The 14,369-nt window shown below is 50.0% G+C and overlaps 1 protein-coding gene across 2 annotated transcripts; it reads left to right on the top strand.

The window, feature by feature from the left end:
* Positions 1-4,191: 4,191 nt before the first annotated feature.
* KLK5 (kallikrein related peptidase 5) lies at positions 4,192-12,599 on the top strand. 2 transcript variants are annotated; one of them, XM_080829313.1, is made up of 6 exons: positions 4,192-4,325; positions 4,579-4,662; positions 7,212-7,476; positions 8,264-8,520; positions 8,646-8,779; positions 11,342-12,599. In XM_080829313.1, exons 2-6 carry the CDS (start codon positions 4,590-4,592, stop codon positions 11,495-11,497), a joined length of 885 nt encoding a protein of 294 aa, XP_080685439.1. In that variant the 5' UTR covers positions 4,192-4,325; positions 4,579-4,589; the 3' UTR covers positions 11,498-12,599. The 2 variants fall into 2 exon arrangements, with proteins under 2 accessions (XP_080685439.1, XP_080685440.1); XM_080829314.1 differs by having other exon boundaries at positions 4,255-4,354.
* The last annotated feature ends 1,770 nt before the right edge of the window (positions 12,600-14,369 follow it).

The following is a 14,369-nucleotide window of genomic DNA, read 5'->3' as shown; positions in this document are numbered from 1 at the left end:
CAAGAGCAGAGCTGGGACCTTGTAGGGGATGGACCAGAGGAGAGAGACCGGAGGCCTGAGAGGAGGCTGAAGTGAGGGTGCAGGGAAAGAAGAGGGCTGAGCTGGGGCCAGGCAGTCTGGAGAAGAAGGCTGCATAGGAGGTCACCATATGGAGAGGGTTGGGTGGATGACGTTCATCGTCATAGAAGGGACAACTTGTAGAACGTCCTGGGGGTCTGAGAACACCTGGTGTGCCCCAGAGATGGCGAATCATCCAGAATGGTGAAGCTGGAGTCTGAGGTGGGAGAAGTGGGTGGCATGGCTGGCAGCGTAGGTGAGTGGAAGATCATGTTGACCTTGAGTGCCAGGAAGAAACACGTGGCCTCGAGAGAACTATAGGGTCAGATCTGCATAGTAGAAAGATCTTGCTGCAGTCCATTTGAGGGGGACAGCAATGGGCAGGAAAGAGGAGAGATGGGATGTCCCCAGAGAAATGAGGGTTAGGCTTCTGCATGCTCTCTGGGGTGCTTCCACAGACGTGCACCACGCATGATCCCTAACTGATGTACATGCCTCCATCCCAAGTCCCGGGGCTGTCCCTGTCCTCAGAGAAGGCTTCTTCTCTACAACCTCCCCTGCATCATCTGTGAGGAAGGCAAAATAACCTCTAAGCCAGGGGTCCTCGCAGCAAAGCAAGTGGGACAGTTAGGGGCTCCCAGAAAGAGAGAGAGAGAGAGGGAGGGAACAGACAGCCCTACATGGAGGTTGGATTTCAGAGCAGAGAAATATTCAGGAACAGAGGGAGAATCAGAAACAGCAATTCATTTGTTTCGATATTTATTGCAACCTTATTTTGCCCAGCACAGCTTAGAATGAAATCGGACGTTACTAAACAGAGCAACAGCTAGATGTTCAAAGTCAATCGTGTGTCACTCTGTGATGGGAGAGTTATGTGGTCTGAAGACAGAGGGAGCATTTTAAAAGAACAAAGTCCCTCAGTTGCAAAGATCTTCAGATTTGGAGAAAAAGCACATGTCTTAAGAGCCAAAGCAAGGTGAAAGTTGATCAAGACACATGACGGGAGGGAGTGGCGGATCTTTATGTGTATGTGGAAATACTCAGTCATGCGAATGACCCGCCTTGACCAATCCCTTCTAAAGGTTCTGGATGGTAAATAAGGCCATGAAATGCACCAGAGTCACCAGGAGGAACCAATCAACGAATGTCCAGAGCAAAATCAACTTCAATTCATTAAGGTAGAATTACCTTCTTTAATGGATACAACGAATAACACTTACTTAGTACATGACAGGCACTGGTCTAAGGGTTTTATTTATTAATTTATGTAATCCCACAGGTGCTAAGAGTTTTATCTATTAACTCATTTAATCTCATAGGACACCTATTAACTAAGTACCATTATTGTTCTGATGTTAGGGATGGGGAAACCAAGACACAGAGAGGCTCCATGATTTGCCCAAAGTTTCACAGAGAACAGGTGGCCAAGCTGGAGATTGAATGTTAGGGGATTGGTGCCAGAGTCTCAGTTCCTGACTGCTCGGCTATAGGGTAGCTTTCTTTCAATTCTGGTACCATCCCAAGTTGAGCGTAGACATGTTTAAAGGCGTAACATGAATCTTTTTTTTCGCAGATTTTTTATTTTTTAAAATGTTTTAATTTTTTTGAAGATTTATTTATTTATTTATTTATTTGACAGACAGAGATGACAAGTAGGCAGAGAGGCAGGCAGAGAAAGAGGAATGGAAGCAGGCTCTCCGCTGAGCAGAGAGCCCGATGCAGGGCTTGATCCCAGGACCCTGGGATCGTGACCTGAGCCAAAGACAGACGCCTAAAGACTGAGCCACCCAGGTGTCCCGAATCTCTCTCTCTTTTTTTTTTTTAAGTGGACTGTCTGCATGTTAAGGTGCTTGTATGTCTGAGAAAATTTTATCCATTACAGAGACCATCTCCTGACTTCAGCTTGAAATGCTGAAGGTTTTTAAGTTGACATCGTACTAAATTTATAGCCCGTGTTGGGGTACTTGAAAGAGTATCATGTTGATCATATTTACAAGCGTAATATGTGTAGATGCATAAATTTACCTAAATGTTCTGGGAGGTCTGGCTAAAAACTGAAGGGCTTCCAGAAGAGAATGAATGTGTTAGGGGCACCTGGGTGGCTCAGTTGGTTAAGCATCTGCCTTTGACTCAGGTCATTTTCTGAGGGTCCTGAGGTTGAGCCCTGTGTTGTGCTCCCTGCTCAGCAGTGAATCTCCTTTTCCCTCTGCCCCTACTCCCCCTTGTGCCCTCTCTTTCTCTCTCAAATAAGTAAATAAAATCCTTTAAAAAATAGAAATGTAGTTTAAAATGTTTGAAGAGACTTACTCTAGTTTGTAAAAGCGACCAAACACTGTGGTAAAGACCTATCCGGAGTAGAGAGGCATATCTAGAACTAAAAGGGTTGTAAGCCAACCTTGAAAGATTGCAGAAGAAGCGGGTTGCTGGATTTGTCACTTCCATGTCTGCAATACAAATAGCAAATAATCAAAATAAGCCTCAGAACACTGTTTTCCCCCTGTACCCTGAAACCAGCCTAAGAGCTCCAAAACCTCTGGTTCGTCGGGTGCCAGGTTACAGAAGTGAGCAATTCAGCTTGGTTCTGCCCTCAAGGAATGTGAGTTCTATGAGGACTGCAGCATCGCCAGGAGTCCTTGTCCATTTTGTTCACGGGTGGACCTCCGTCTGGCACACAGGGGGTGCTCAGGAGATAGGGGTTGAGTGAGTATTTGGCTCCACATCCCAGGGGGTCAGAAACTTGAAGACACAGGTAGAGATGAATTCAGAGAGTCGGGGCCAGACAGAAAGAAGAACTCAAATGGAGAAGAGGTTGGGAGAGACAGCTCCAGATGGCCCGGGACTGGTGAGACGGAAGCCACATTTTGGGATCCCCACCCAGTGCCCCATTTCCCAAAGGGCCAGGAGCCACCCACCCCCTATCCTGGCCTCTTGCCTCTTTCCCCATCAACAGGTGGCCTGCCCAACCCTCTCACCCACGCCTGACTGCACCAGCCCAGCCAAGTCCTTGGCAGGGGGCCCCCAGACTGGATCCCTACCCCTTTATGCCCTGTGGCCCCAGCCCCAGGGTGAAGGGCGGGAGAGAGAATGAAGGGATCCCTTTGGCAAAGTGGCCTGAATCTCCTCTACCCACAGTGCAAGGCGAGGGAGACAGAGAGACACAGTGATGCAGAGATGCAGATACTTGGAGCTTGTGATGGGGGTGGGGAGAGGGGCAGAGGGACAGACTGGTACAGATGCAGAGACAGAAACAGAGGGAGACTGGGAAGGATAGAGTCACAGGGGAAAGAGAGGTAACAGAGGAGGAAAGATACAAGAGAGACTCTGAGGCATAGAGACAGAGATCGAGAATCACAGACACAAAAAAGGAGTGATGGATATGCTTCCTATCGGTGGTGATGTGTGTCAGAACTCATCAAATCCTACACATTAAATGTGCACAGTTTATTGTACCACCTCAAAGCTGTAAAAAAAAAAAAAATAAAAATAAAAAGAGGCAGAGGAGAAGTAAATGAAAGTAAGACCAGAATCCCAAGGTATATTTGATATATGCACCATTCAGAACCATTAAAAAGAAAGAGAATCAGGAGACACAGATAAAGGGCAAGGGTTAGAGACACAGAAAAACAGAGAGGGAGGGGCAGAGAGACAGACGTGTTGAGACGCAGGGAGAGAGACAAGACAAAGCTCGGGGAGAGAGACCCAAAGCAAGATCCTTGGTGGGCAGGTCCCATGTTGAGAGAGACTTAGAAAGATTCCGAGGGAAGCAAACACAGAGAAAGAAGGCTGTAAGCATTTGAAAAACAAAGATGGGAAGATGATAAAGTGGGACGGAGAGATGCAGAATGAGTGAAGAACACAGAAAATGAAAAATCCAGGTATCAAGAAGACGGCCCAGAGCTGGTGAGAAGCGTGAGCTCAACGCTGGGGGAAGGGGGTTCAGGGCTGGGTAGGCCAGCCCTGCAGAGACCCCTTCCCACCCCCCACCCCCACCCCTGCCCCCTCTCCGCCAGGGAAGTAGGGAGTGGCCTTCAGGACTGGGTGGGGGGGTGCTCTGGGGGCGGAGGTAGGGGGAAGCAGGAGGAGTGATTGTTGAGGCCTGGCAGGGCGCCTCACTCCCTGGGAATGTGCCCCGGGGATCAGTGGGTGGTTATAACTCAGGCTGAGTGCCCAGAGCCGAGGAGGAGGTGGCTGCAGGACGGCACAGACCTGAGAAGTCTGTGGCTGAGCTGGGAGCCGGTTCCCCACCCCCTACCTGGGGGACTCGGCAGGTGAGGCCTGGGGAAGACCACAGGGACAGGTGTCTGCGTCTTGGATGCACCCCTACTCTCTCTTTATTCCCCCTCATTGCGAGACTGGAGGGGGCTGGATGTCTGCTCCTCTGAAGTCTATAGTCTCCGGGTTGGGGGGCAATCCCCTTGGGGTTCCTTTCTGCCCTAGGAAATGGGGCAGGGAAGGAAAGGAGGTGGGGTAAGAGCCTCCCAGAATCATCCCGGCCTCCCTGCCCTCTGTCCTCCCCACAAGGTGCAGTGGCCATGGCTCCAGCAGGACAGCCCTGGATGTGGATGGCCGGTGCCCTGATCACAGCCCTGATGATGGGGGTGACAGGTAACCAGAAGCCCTGTTGTGTGCCTGTCGACTAACTGGGTGGGCTATGGGTGACTCTCTGAGGGACACTGGAGTGTTGGTCCCAAGGGGACTCTGTGTGATGGGGTATGATATGGCTCTAGGGCTGGGTGACTGTGAGTCGGGGTCCTTATTCACGTTCAGGTGATTGTGTGTGGCTGTGTGCCTGTCCCTGTGTGTGTGGGGGGGTGGGTGGGGTGCCTTTCCCCATATCAAGTGACTGCCTACAACAGGTGCACTAGCTTGGAGGCTGTGTGTCTGATTGTGTGACTGGGCGTGTGTGCATTTAGGATCATGTGTGGCTCAGTGTCTGTGCAGGTAATTGTACGCACGTTATGTGTGTGGCTCTGTGTGGCTGAAGGTATCTGGAGTCCTTGTCCCTGTGTCACCGGATTGCGTGTCACAAAAGCGTTTTTTACGGTGAAAAGGCATGGCCAGGGCGTGCAGTTAATGGTTTGGGGCTGTGGGATTGCGGCTGAGTGCGGGATTATGTGTGGCTTGACTTGGGCTGTGAGACCGCTTGAGGTTCTGTGTCTGGGTGATGGTGACTGCGTATTTATAGGGGACTGTCTGTGCGATGGGGCAGCGGCGTGGGTGGAGTTTCCATCCCTCCCCTAAGGGATTGCGTGGGCTGAAGTGTCTGTCACTTCGCGATGGTGGCTGTGTGAGGATGGATGATACTAGGTCACCTACTGCTGGGCTTTCGGAGTGTAGTGTTGTCACCATGCCAACGTGTCTGTGTGCAGGAGAGCCTGTGCTGTTCTTTGCAGGGATGCATACAGTGCCTGAGACACTGCATGGGTGCGTGAGACCCTGTGAGGCTGCTGCCCAGTGCAGGTGCTTGGGAAGCATGTGCACCATAAGACCCAGCCGTGCCTGTAGCTACCCCAGTGGAGACGATGTGCATCTCTCATGCAACTGTGTGCCTGCTTATCTGTGACAACAGTTGTGTGCGTGTTTCCTGGATGTGCGTGCCAGGGCTCGGGGTCTGTGGGTCATCAGCAAGAGTGTGAGGGAGTGGACAGACTGTGGGGGACTGGCGATGAAGTGGGGTATCTGTGTCTGTCTGAGAGTATTGCCAGGAGAATTCAGGAGGCAAGTGTTTGTTGGAGAATTCAAAATCAGTCCTACTTTCTGTCGCCACCAGGCCCCTCTAGCTGAGCACTTCCCTGGTTCTGTTCCCCCAACTCTCCCTCCGCTCAGGGGCTCTGACTCTGACCCCCTTTCGTCCACCACTCTGCTAGTCCAGACTTTATCCACAGACAGGGTCCCCTTGGGCATGCACCCCCCCACCCTGCAAGCCAGGCCCCACCTAGATGGCTCTCCAGGTTTGGGGCCACGGCCCCTTCCGATCCTGTCTGCAGCTCCTAAAACCCAGCCCCTACTTCCTTGCCTGAAGTCAGGGATCTTTCTAGACTCCCTCTCTCCACGTGACCCTGGCCTCTCAAAGTGTCCCTTCCAGCCCTGACCTCATTCGCTGAGGACTGACCACACTTCTTTTTTTTTTTTTAATATTTTATTTATTTGACAGAGAGAAATCACACCTAGGCAGAGAGGCAGGCAGAGAGAGAGGAGGAAGCAGGTTCCCTGTGGAGCAGAGAGCCTGATGCGGGGCTCGATCCCAGGACCCTGAGATCATGACCAGAGCCGAAAACAGAGGCTTTAACCCACTGAGCCACCCAGGCGCCCCCTGACCACACTTCTTGAACCAAGGTCCCACCACGAAAGCCCTGGTCACCGGTCCATTCTCAGGCTCCACCCCCTGAGCCTTGGCTCCGCCTCCGGGATTGTCCAACTTTACCTTCTTGGCCCCGCCCACTGAGCTCTAGCCACTCCCAGGAACCTTGAAGTGTTGTCAGAGTTCAGTAAACCACCTGATCCTGGACTCTGTCCTTGAGTTCTTTTTTTTTTTTTTTTTTTTTTTTAAAGATTTTATATATTCAGGGACGCCTGGGTGGCTCAGTTGGTTAAGCGGCTGCCTTCGGCTCGGGTCATGATCCCAGCGTCCTGGGATCGAGTCCCACATCGGGCCCCTTGCTCGGCGGGGAGCCTGCTTCTCCCTCTGCCTCTGCCTACCACTCTGTCTGCCTGTGCTCGCTCGCTCGCTCTCTCTAACAAATAAATAAATTAAAAAAAATTTTTTTAAAGATTTTATATATTCATTTGACAGAGAGATCACAAGTAGGCAGAGAGGCAGGCAGAGAGAGACGGGGGTGGGGGTGGGGGAAGGAAGCAGGCTCCCCGCTGAGCAGAAAGCCTGATGTGGAGCTAGATCCCAGGACCCTGGGCTTTAACCCACCGAGCCACCCAGGTGCCCTGTCCTTGAGTTCTAAGCCTTGCCCTTTTTCATAGGTTTCAACCTTAGACTCCAGACCCCGCCCCTAAAGTCCTGGGCCAGACCCCCTTCTCAATATAAGAGACTTTCAAGGGGTGAGACGACCTCTGGCTGGTCCCACCTCTTGGATCTAAGACCCAGCCGCTGAGCCCAAGCTCCGCCCTGATCCCAAGCCCTGCCCGTTTTCTGCCCCCAGAACCTGTTCTTGCAAATGATGCTACCTCCTGCGACAACCCCTCTGACACTGGGCCCTCTGGAAGCACCCGGGACATTGGAGCTGGGGCCCAGGAGGACACGAGGGCAGACGAAGGCAGCAGCAGCCGCATCGTGAATGGGTCCGACTGCGAGATGCACGCCCAGCCGTGGCAGGGTGCGCTGCTGCTGCAGCCCAACCAGCTCTACTGTGGGGCGGTGCTGGTGAATCCGCAGTGGCTGCTCACAGCGGCCCACTGCCGGAAGCCGTGAGTGGGGCTCCAGGAGCAGGGCTGGACAGGGCAGGGGCAGGGGGAGGGGCATGGAGGTGAGTGTCGGGCGCGGGTGAGAAAGGGGTACAGTTGCGATGGGATCAAGGGTGGAGTTGGGGTGGCGAATGGGGTTAGGCTGGGGAGAGGATTGTGGTAGGGGGTGGGAGTTAGAGATGCGGTGGATTTGGGGTGAGGAGTGCCTATGTTGAGTGGTTTGGAATGGAGATGAGATTCAGAGTGGCTTTAGAGTTTGGGATGGGGTAGGGTGGAGATGAAAAAGGTGTTGGGATTGGAAATAGCTCTGGGGTTGAAGATGGGGTTGGGGTTAGCTTTATGAATGGCACTGGAGATGGCTGGATTTGGAGTTGGGAATACACGTATTGATGGTTTGAAGGCGGGTGAAGAATTAGGGTTAGGATCGGGGATGGGAGTGGGTTGGATCTGGAGCTGGGCATGCGTCTGCTGACGGTCTGGAATGGAGATACCACTAGGAGAATTGGACATGGGTGGAGATACATGGGGATGGGTTAGGGCTGAGGGCGGGAATGGATGTAGGATTGAGGATGGGGTTGAGATTAGAGTTATGGGGGGTTGGATTTGACGTTGGGGTGGTTAGATCAAGGTTAGGAATGCAGATGTGGTGGTTTCTATGTGGAGAAAGGATTCGGGGTGGGGATGGGATGGGATGGGGTGAAGTCAAAGTTGGGACTGGGTTGGGGTGTACTCGGCACTGAATAGGGGCATAGGAATCGGGGTTGCTAATAATCTGCACTACCTTCTTTAGATTTTACAGAATTCGCCTCGGCCACCATTCCCTGTCACCCGTTTATGAAACCGGGCAGCAGTTGTTCAAAGGGATCAAATCCATCCCCCATCCTGGCTATTCCCATCCCGGCCACTCCAATGACCTCATGCTCATCAAACTGAACAGAAAAATTCGTGAGACTCAGGCTGTTAAACCCATCAACATCTCCCCTCACTGTCCCACTGCTGGGACCAGCTGCTTGGTTTCTGGCTGGGGAACAACCAGCAGCCCCCACGGTGAGCGCCCAGGTCCCTCCTGATGCACACCCATGTCTGCCTTCTCCCCCTCTCCGCCTCTGAGCACTGCCCTGCCCAACTTTCTCCGTTGCTCACAGTGGCCTTGCTCTGTGTGTTTCTGACAGTTAAATTCCCGAAGGTTCTCCAGTGCTTGAACATCACCGTGCTAAGTGCCGATAGGTGCAAGAAGGCCTATCCAGGACAGATAGATTCCACTATGTTCTGCGCTGGCGATGAGGCGGGAAGAGACTCCTGCCAGGTAAGGCTCAAGACTCAAGCATTCATGCAGCGGATATACGCCCCCGAGTGCCAGCTGTGTAACTTGAAACCTTGCTAAGTGCTGGGAACACAGTCCTGTCCAGTAGAAATATAATGTGAGTCATACATGTCATTTTAAATTTTCTAGGTGCTACATTTTATTTGATTATTTTAAAGATTTTATTTATTTACGAGAGAGCACACTTGCGCACACGCCCCTATAAGCTGGGGGAGGGGAGGAAGGAGAAGCAGACTCCCTGCTGAGTAGGGAGCCCTATGCAGGGCTCAATCCCAGGACCCTGGTTGGGATCATGACCTGAGCAGAAGGCAGATGCTTAACCAACTGAGCCATACAGGCATCTCTAGTAGCTACATTTTAAAAAGTGAAAAAGAGGGGCGCCTGGGTGGCTCAGTTAGAAGAACATGTGATTCATGATCCCAGGGTTGTGAACTCAAGACCCATGCTGGGCATAGAGATTATTTAAAATGAAATACAAACAAAAATTATTTTTAAAACCCCAATGGTCAAGAAAATGCATAAATAAGGTAATTTCAGAGAATGATAAAAACTATGCAGAAAATAAAACATAGTTTTATGATAGGGAGTGATGAGGGACAATATTCAAAAAGATGGTTGAATGGGCCTCCTCCAAGAGGTGGGTAGAGACTGAATGACACAAAGGAGCCAGCCTTGCAAAGGTTAAAGGAAAGAAAACACTTGCAAAGGCCCTGCAGCAGGGAGGAGTTTGGCAGCTCAAAGAACAGAAAAAGCCAGAGTGTTTGGGAGACTGGGTGGGGAGAGTGGACGCAGCAAGAGTTGAGCCTGGGTAGATCGGTGGGATCCATGTTCAACAAATATTCCTTGACCCCCAAGACAAAGTTTCTATGTCCTCATGAAAGCTCTATCTGTTGAGGATGACAGAAATTAAAATTAAACTGTTGCAGGGATCAGGACCCTCCCCTGTATTCAGGTCCTGAAGGGTTCTAGAAGGATGTAAATTAAGGTGCTCTCTGCTGGCAGGACAAATACTTCAGTAATATTGGCAGTTAGTAGGTAAGCTATGGCCTCAGACAGCACTCCTGTCCCACTCTGATGGCTGGGAAAGGGCCCCTCCCCACAAATTTTACAAACCTGAGGATTACAGCAACTTCCCAACGTCATTTCTGTCCCCACTCAATATGGAAACACACACATTTGGACAGAGGAGTGGGCAGAGGGATTTTTATCAAAGAAAGCACACCTAATTCAAATGTCAGCACTTTTAAAAAAGATTTTTATGTTTAAGTGATCTCTACCCCCCACGTGGGGCTCGAACTCGACCTCAAGATTGAGAGGCAGGTGGTCCACCGACTGAGCCAGGCAGGAGCCCCTCAAATGTCAGCATTTAAAACCATTTCACTTTCCTGAAGCCAAGCTTTGCATCTTGTTTTTCAGTTTGCAGACCCCAGTTAGCTTTTCATACCAGTGTGCGGCCAGGGTGTGGCCTCTCAGAGCAAAAAGTAATAACACTAATACTATAGTAATAATAATAATAATAATAACAACAACAACAACAACACGGGACCCTGCTTTATGTGGCTCACGTACATGAGCTCATTGACTCACCTAACCATTATTATTAGCTCTATCTTGCCGACAAGGAGCCAATCTCAGAGCAGTTAATGAACTGCCTCTCAAAGGAAACTCTGCAGGGATATTAAACCAAATATAATGAGAAAAATTAAACTCCAAGAAAGTTGAAATTCAGAGGTGCAGGCAGTCAGGCTCTTTTGCATTGAAGTAGTGTCTGCTAACAGGGAAAGAAGTCGGGCTCTGGATTTCTTTATAACTGATACTAGTATGTTGCATAAACATTCATAAGAAATGACAATAAAGAATGGTGAGTATTATTATAGGAGAGTAGCTGCAGGAGTTTGGGGAGCTACGGATGGGCAACCCAAAGAAGCAATCCTCAACCTGCCTCCCGCCCCCCAGGGGAGATATGACAATGCCTGGTGACAGTTTTGGTTATCACAGCTGTGCCTGGGGGAGGAAGGCAGTAACTGGCATGTAATGCATAGGGATCAAGGATGCTACTGAACATCATCCAATGTGTAGGACGGTCACCACAGCAATGAATGCTCTGGCCCCCATGTCAGTGGTGCCCAGGATGAGAAAACCCCATCTTTCAGGGGCCAAGAGCTGCCTCTCTGCAAAGGGGAGGTGTAAGTCATGTGTGCTCAGTAGGAGAAATGCAGTGTTCAAAGGTTGGACTAGAGAAAGACGAATAGGGACAGGGAGACCCAGTGAGGGAGACACAGAGAAGAGGTGGCATTGGGTGGAGAGGGCAAATGGAACTTCTAAAGGTGAGACTTACATGGAAATGTTAACATTTCCTCTCTCTCTCACTCTCTCTTTCTCTGTCTTACCTGTTTCTCCCTCTCTGGCTTTGTTTCTACTCACCTCTCTACTTTTTCCACCTCTATGTCTCTATCTCTTGCCACCCTGGCTCTTCTTCACCTGTGTCTCCCTCCTTCCACCTCCCCACAACTCCACCTCTCTGAACTCCCTTCTCCTCCACAGGGTGATTCCGGGGGACCTGTGGTCTGCAATGGCTCCCTACAGGGCCTCGTGTCCTGGGGAGACTTTCCCTGTGCCCAGCCAAACAGACCTGGCGTCTACACCAACCTCTGCCAATTCACTAAGTGGATCAAGGACACCATTCAGTCAAACTCATGAGGCATCCCAGGACCCAGCATTCTGGTGTGCCCCACCCACTGCCATCATCACTCCAACAGGGACCATGACACTCCTTCCATACCCCTGTTCTTCCTGAGGATGCTGGGGTTGTTTATCTCTCTAGCCCCTCCCCAAGTCTCCTGAAATCAGGGCCCCCCTTCCCCAGCCCTGGGCTGACTCTGTCTTTCCAGTCAGGTCCTAGGGAGAGTTTCCCAGAAAGACCAAGGTGAAGGCTGCACCTCAGTCTCCCCCATGCTTCCTTTCTCAGGCCCAGAGGCTATCCTTGTTCGGCAGCTATGACCCAAATTTGGTCCCAGAAATAAAGCGTCTAAGGAGAAGTGAGCTCTGTATGTGGTGTCCCCCACTCACTGAATGACCAGGAAGCGAGGAACAAGTCACTTCTTCCCTCTGCACAACTGTGTTTGCTCTTTGTGGGTATTTCACTTGCAAGAAACAGAGATCCACTCAAGCTGCTTTGCATTTTCTTCACAAATATTGATTATTTTGTGCCAGGAAGTTTCCCAGATGCTGAGACACTACAACAGGCAAAACAGAACAATTTCCTGCCTCACAGCGCTCCTGTTCTCCTAGGGGGAGGCAGACAGTAAAGAGTTGGATAAATATATTACATACAATATGTATAAAATGAGCACAGAGCAGGAGGAAAGAGGATTGTTGGGGGGAACAGGCCTATTTATATAGGATGGTCAAGAAGGGTGTGGGAGGGCAGTATGACACCTCACCCATGCCCCCAAGATGTCCACAGCCTAATCCCTGGAAACTGGGAATATGTAGCTTTATACGGCAATGAGACTTCACAGGTGTGATTAAGGATATTGAGATGGAGAGATGATCCTGGATTTTCTGGGTGAAACCATTATAACCCCAAGGGTCCTTATAAGAAGGAGTTGGGGTGGGGGGCACCTGGGTGGCTCAGTTGGTTAAGCATTTGCCTTTGACTCAGGTCATGATTCCAGAGTCCTGGGATTGAGCCCGGCATTGCGCTCCCTCCTCAATGGGGAGTTTCCTCCTCCCTCTCCTTCCTGCTGTGCTCTCTGTTGCTATCCCTACCCTCTCACTCAAATAACTGAATAAAGTCTTTAAAAAAAGAAAAAGAAAGAGTTGGGGGTGGGTAGTGGGAATGAGATTGCGATTGGAAGATGCTGCTAAGCTTGTTCTGAAAATGAAGGAAGGGGCCATGAACCCAGGAATGTAGGTGGTCTCCAGGAACTAGAAAAGGCACAGGAATGGATTCTCCCTCCTAGCCTCCAGAATAATTCACCCCTGCCTGTTTACATCTTTATTTTAGCCCAGTGTGGCAACACTTGGAACTTCCGTCCTCCAGAACAATAAGAGAGTAAATTAATGTTATTTTAAGACACCAAGGGTGATAATCTGTTTCAGCAGAAACTAACAACAAGGGCCTCTGGGAGGAGGTGACATTTGAGCTGAGTCCTACAGAATGACAAGTGGCTAGCCCAGTGAACTTCTGGGGTCTCAGTGTTCCAGACAGAAGGACAAGGCAAAGGCTCTGATATAGGGACCGGCTGGGCATTTCCCAGGAATGGAAAGAAGACCAATGTATCTCAAAACTCTTGGTTTTCCCTAAGAGACAGGGAATTTCTGTGTAAGAAGATCATTTGCGTGCTGGTGGAGGACACAGTAGAGCTGCTTTTTGGCCAGAGGAGAAAAGGGAGGTCGGTTATCAAAAGAATATTCAAGACTTGGGACTGGCAGATGTCAGCCCAGAAGCAGCTAGCTGCTTGTGGGATCTCTCTTGCTCGCTTTCCTGCAGTGTTCTTTCTTTCACATCTCCCTCTTCTCATTTTCTCCAAGGGTCATCCTCTATTTCCTCAGATTTGGGGGGCAGGTGGCCTACAATAGCACCCCTCATAACTAGCTCCAATTACTGGCATTTCTTCAGTCCTGATTGGCTGCCTGTGGGTCAGGTGTTGACTCTGGGTCCAATCAGCTGTGGCCAACGAGGGTGGGGCCACATAGTACACCCTGAATCCCTCTCACCCCCCTTTCACCAGCTGCAGTGGGCAAACAGTGCCCCTAATAAGGCTGTGGGGACGGGAGTCAATGAAACAGGACTGAGTGACCTCCTAAACAGTCGTCCTCTTTTGGACCTCAGTTTTTCCATCCATAAAATGAGAGGATTGCAATGTAAAGATCTTCACACGTGGACTCAGCCCCAGAGATGCCTACTCCTGGTGGTCAGGAGTGGACACAGAAAAGTCACTCCAGGGAATATCTTGGAAATAGAACATTTTCTTTTTAGGTAAGCTCTAGGAGCAACGTGGTGTTTGAAGTAACAACTTTGAGATCAAGAGTCACATGGCTCTACTGACTGAGCCAGCCAGGTGCCCCAGAAATGGAACATTCTAGGAAAGGAATTACATTAGGGAATTTTATCAGTAACAAAACACCAAATTAAAAGTGACTTACATAATAAGGACCTTTAGTATTTCACATAACAAGAAACTCAAAGCAAGGACAGTTACATGCTCAGTGTGATGTCTTAAATGTCATGATGTCACTAGGAGTCCAGGCTCTTTCTATCTTTCTTCTGTAATATTCTCTGCATTCTTTCATGCACTTGATAATATACTAAGTCAGGTAATATTCTAGTCACTTGGGATAGAGTAATTAACAAAACAGGTTTTTAAAAAATCTCTGCCTTCCTTCAGCTTACATTTTAGAAAGGGGAAGAAAGTATGTCTTATTTTTTTCTTCAAGTTTGTAACCTCTTGGGTATAAAAATGGCTGCCACTGTTCCAGCCATCAAGTCTGTCACAACCGTGACAAAAGGCAGGAAGGAGAGCTTCTCCTAGCAGAGCTGTCTTCATAAGGAAAGAAAGTCCTTCTC

The sequence above is a fragment of the Martes martes genome (genome assembly GCF_963455335.1).
Source record: "Martes martes genome assembly, chromosome: 17".
Classification (NCBI taxonomy): domain Eukaryota; kingdom Metazoa; phylum Chordata; class Mammalia; order Carnivora; family Mustelidae; genus Martes; species Martes martes.
Note: the sequence above shows the minus strand (reverse complement) of the source record. Positions and strands in the feature narration are given on the sequence as shown.

Coding starts and splice junctions, on each gene's coding strand:
- KLK5 (XM_080829313.1), top strand. CDS start 4,590: ATGGCTCCAGCAGGACAGCCCTGGATGTGGATGGCCGGTGCCCTGATC. Junction 4,663..7,211: donor CCTGATGATGGGGGTGACAG/GTAACCAGAAGC, acceptor TTCTGCCCCCAG/AACCTGTTCTTGCAAATGAT. Junction 7,477..8,263: donor GCGGCCCACTGCCGGAAGCC/GTGAGTGGGGCT, acceptor TACCTTCTTTAG/ATTTTACAGAATTCGCCTCG.